Source organism: Octopus bimaculoides, chromosome 14, assembly GCF_046866305.1.
Source record: "Octopus bimaculoides isolate indiv1 chromosome 14, ASM4686630v1, whole genome shotgun sequence".
In the NCBI taxonomy this organism is placed as follows: Eukaryota; Metazoa; Mollusca; class Cephalopoda; order Octopoda; family Octopodidae; genus Octopus; species Octopus bimaculoides.
Window position 1 is genome coordinate 34,659,309 of NC_142941.1, and position 5,000 is coordinate 34,664,308.

The 5,000-nt window shown below is 36.7% G+C and overlaps 1 protein-coding gene across 5 annotated transcripts in view; it reads right to left on the reverse strand.

The window, feature by feature from the left end:
- The window catches only part of LOC106875086 (protocadherin alpha-3), a 419,220-nt gene that overhangs the window by 4,126 nt on the left and 410,094 nt on the right, over positions 1 to 5,000 (reverse strand). For 3 of the 5 annotated variants that reach the window (XM_089362685.1, XM_089362687.1, XM_089362686.1), the window contains one exon: positions 418 to 577. In XM_089362685.1, coding sequence (XP_089218811.1) covers positions 418 to 577 — 160 coding nt within the window. Of the gene's footprint in view, positions 1 to 417; positions 578 to 5,000 lie in introns of those variants that run through there. The other 2 variants (XR_016244282.1, XM_089362688.1) reach the window with 1 other exon arrangement.

A 5,000-nucleotide genomic window follows, 5' to 3' on the forward strand; every position in this document is an offset into this window, starting at 1 on the left:
AAATTTCCAGTGAAATACATTCACTGATCTACAAAAATAGTACTTTCATGCTTTCGCAATATTCAGGTTTATGAAGTAGCAGTATTAACCGATACTCGTGCTTCACAGATGTATACGTAAATGTATGTGTGTGTGTGTGTGTGTGTGTGTGTGTGTGTGTGTGTGTGTGTGTGTGTGTGTGTGTGTGTGTGTCCATCCGAACATTGCTTGGCAACCAATTTGGTTTGTTTACATCCTCGTAAGTGAGCGGTTCGGTTAAAAGACTGAGAGATTGTGTCCAGCACCAAACTTTAATAAAATATGTACTAGATTCGATATTTGTTCAGCCAAAAGACTGAAACAAGTAAAAGAGAAAAGATAAAAGATATTCATATGATATTGATTTATGTAAGTACAAGCCCTTTGGGTCTTCCATACCTGGTAGTTCTTCATAGTGTCCATTTTCCCCTTCACTCCAACCATGCCCACTATCAGTATGTGAGGACATCGTCGACAGTTTGTTGAATTGTTCGGGGACTAAAATCATTTGGTCATCTTTATAAACTCCAGATGTCACTGCAGGATGGGGAAGACTCAGCTAAATGGAATTAGCGCAAAATAAAAGAGAAATAAAATAAAAAATAAATAAATGAGTAACAACAATGATGGTAATAAATGAAATGCAAAAACAAATAAGACAGTTGTTTCATTGATTGTATGGAGAAATAAAGCTGACATAATGATAAATTCATTCTGGGCTTGTTATTCATACTAATTTTGTAATAGGTTTTAAGGCTTTATTCAGGTATTGTCTTTGAATATATGTGTGCGTGTGCGTATGTATGCATGTATATATATATATATATATATATATATATATATATATATATATACACATACAAATCATCATGTCATGTGTGTGTATTTATATATGTATACATGTACATATATATATACGAACAGACATATATATGTGTCTGTGCGTGTGTGTGTATGTATGCATGTATATATATATATATATATATATATATATATATATATATATACATGCATAACATTATATCATATATGTGTGTATTTATATATGGACACATATGCACATATAAACACAAACACACTTATATGTACATACATAAATTTACACATATATATGTGTGCGTGTGTCTATGTGTGTGTATGTATGTTTATATATATATGCATATATACATATATACATTCACACGCAAATATGCACACATACTTATGTGCATGCGCACATACATATATGCGTGTGTTGTGTGTGTATAAACTAAGTGATGATAAATAGAATATAAGCCAACCAAAAAAAAAAGTGGGCAATGAGAGCAAATTCCAACATACCCCCCCCCCCGCCATCACATTCATTTCCACAACCTTAATCTGAAGAGCTAAATCACTAAGGACCTATAAAGCAAAAAATATATGGAAACATTTAATTGTTTTATTGGCTTTGTCACAAAGCGAAAGGCGCGTGGTTTAGTGTTTTGGGTGTTCAGCTCGCCATCATCAGACAATTGATTCGGTTCTTAAATTGGACAGAGTAGTGTGTCCTTCATTTCATGCTTTTACAATAGACTTAGCTGAAAATGATTGTTTTTGTTGTTGGCACTCTGTCGCTTACGACGTCGAGGGTTCCAGTTGATCCGATCAACGGAACAGCCTGCTCGTGAAATTTACGTGCAAGTGGCTGAGAACTCCACAGACACGTGTACTCTTAACGCAGTTCTCGGGGGAGATTCAGCGTGACACAGTGTGACAAGGCTGGCCCCTTTGAAATACAGGTACAACAGAAACAGGAAGAAAGAGTGAGAGAAAGTTGTGGTGGAAGAGTACAGCAGGGTTCGCCACCGTACCATGCCGGAGCCTCGTGGTGCTTTAGGTGTTTTCGCTCAATAAACACTCACAACGCCCGGTCTGGGAATCGAAACTGCGATCCTATGACCGCCAGTCCGCTGCCCTAACCACTGGGCAATTGCGCCTCCACAGCTGAAAATGATACCCAAGGATTTAACCCTGTGACGGAATGGTATCTTATTCAGGGAAGAACTTTGTACTTAGAGTAAATGTTTAGAACATTCCGATACTCTTCGGCATCATGAGCCTGTAGGTTCGAGGCAAGTTGATTATATCGACCCCAGTATTCTACTGGTATTTATTTCATTGACACTGAAAAGATAAAAGGCAAAGTCAACCTCGGAGGAATTTGATCTGCGGACGTTGTTGTTGTTGGCACTCCGTCGCTTACGACGTCGAGGGTTCCAGTTGATCCAATCAATGGAACAGCCTGTTCATGAAATTAACATGCAAGTGGCTGAGGACTCCACAGACACGTGTACCCTTAACGTAGTTCTCGGGGATATTTAGCGTGACACAGTGTGACAAGGCTGACCCTTTGAATTACAAGCACAACAGAAACAGGAAGTAAGAGTGAGAGAAAGTTGTGATGAAAGAGTACAGAAGGCTTCGCCACCATCCCCTGCCGGAGTCTCGTGGAGCTTTAGGTGTTTTCACTCAATAAACACTCACAACGCTCCGTCTGGGAATCGAAACCGCTATCCTATGACCGCGAGTCCGCTGCACTAACTACTGGGCCATTGCGCCTCCAGATGTGCGAACGTAAAGTCGGAATAAAATGCTACTAAATATTTTGTCAGGACTTTCTAACGATCTTGCCAGTCCGCCATTTTTTTTCTGTTTCTTTCGCTACTCGTAATAAAGCAAATAATGTCGGAAAATAATGTAACGTATGTATGCATATGTGGACCTATTTCTAATGGATTTCGGATTTCATTTAACTCCTTTCTACACACACACACACACACACACACACACACACACACACCTTAGTCAGATTATGACATGGGGAATAGTGTAGAGTTGGACTGCTCACCTAATTAACAGATAAGTAGTTTCCACTGAAAAATGCGAAACTTCGGAAAACGACAAAGAAAAACAAAAAAAAAATTATAAAACGCCATTTTTATTTTTTACTTTGCTTAGAACCGATTGATAAATAATTTGGATTTCATAGCTACAGTTGTTTTTGAGATATCGGACAATCACACAAGTAATCACGCAGACGAGCAAACTGGACAAGACAAAAATGAAATAAAATCAAAACAAAAGAAAAGAATAAAAGTAAAAAAAAAAACAAATACATACAACTAAATGAAAAATCATTGGCATTTAATCTTCCGGTCGTTGCATATGATGGAGGCGGGGGTGTGATTATGGTGGATAGTAATGGTGGTGGTGGTGGTGGTGGTGATGATGAATAATGGTAGCAAAGCAGTCCTCGAGAAGGAAACAGTAAAGCGGTTAGAGAAATTATATATATAAATATATATATATATATATATATATATATATATATGTACACACACACATATATATATATATATACTTTCTCTCTTTCCCTCTCTCTGTGTCTGCGTCTGTGTGTGTGTATGTGTATATATATATATATATATATATATATATATATATATATATATATATATATATATATATATATATATATAATACAAGGAATATATATACATGTATACACACATATATGTACATACATCTACATGTGTATATACATGCATATCAGGGTACAGGACGTTAGAACAATAAACTACAGACAACGGAACGAACACATAGGAAAACGGAAAGCCCCTTGGAATATCCCTTCATCAGCTGTCTCTATTCTATCCAGACGTTTCGAAGACCAGACAGGACGTACTCTAGAATAGTCTCTTCCTGAGTAGTGGATCAACCAACTACACAGAGGATTCCAAGGTGGCAAACACAAACCAAGACAGGAAAAAATGGACAGTGAAAACAACATTCAAAAGCCGTACGGCCAAACGCAAATCTGAGGTAGAACGCTAGTAGTTCGACTTGCCTTCACAGCGGCTGGAGTGAAAAGAAAGCTGACCACAGGTCACACGAGAGCAGAGAGGATGGTGGAGGGAGGAAATGGAACAAGGAGGAAGGGACAGAAGCAGTGAAGTAGAGGCCAGGACAGAAGGGTAGATAGGAAGATAGAGGAAGACAGATAGATAAATAGATAGAGAGGATGGTGGAGGGAGGAAGTGGAACAAGGAGGAAGGGACAGAAGGGTATAGCAGTGAAGTAGAGGCCAGGACAGAGGTATAGATAGAAAGATATATATATATATATATATATTATGGGAAAAGTTTGATTACTGTATCGAAAAATACATACGACTCAATAAAAGAAAACGTAGAGTAATATAATTATATATAAAGTAAGAAAACATGCTGTTTTCTCGTCATAGTTATTTCAATTTTTCCGGCTTTTGAACAGCCATCGGCCACCGTTTTAATCAACTACTTTTATTTTTCCAAAAGTCGGTAAAGAATTTTTTTTAACCGTGGACTCACTGCTCTCTAAAATACTAGCAGGGTTGAAAATTTGTAGTTTGTATTACTTAACACATATATATGCTTGCATATACATACATACATACATAAACCCAAAGAATATTGGTGAAACATTCCCATCAAAGCTCTTATCATGTGCAAACCTAACAGGCCAGATATCAGTATTTGGAACAGAAAATATATATGTACCGTCATAATAGTCAGCTGCCCTGCTAATATAAATATCTTTTCGAAAATCACGCTGAAAAAGAATAACTACGGTTAAATGCTTCAGAAAATTCATCTTCTATACCCAGATTCTAGATTCATCAAAAGTACTCCACAGTCTTGTTCTAGAGAATGTCTGTCAAAACATTCGTAAATTTCTAGAGAATGTCCGTCAAAACATTTGTAAATTTCTAGAGAATATCTGTCAAAACATAAGTAAATTTCTAGAGAATGTCTGTCAAATCAAAAGCAAATTTCTAGAGAATGTCTCTCAAAACATTAGTAAATTTCTAGAGAATGTCTGTCAAAATAAAGGCAAATTTCTAGAGAATGTCTATCAAAACATAAATAAATTTCTAGAGAATGTCTGTCAAAACATAGAGTAAATTTCTAGAGAATGTCTGT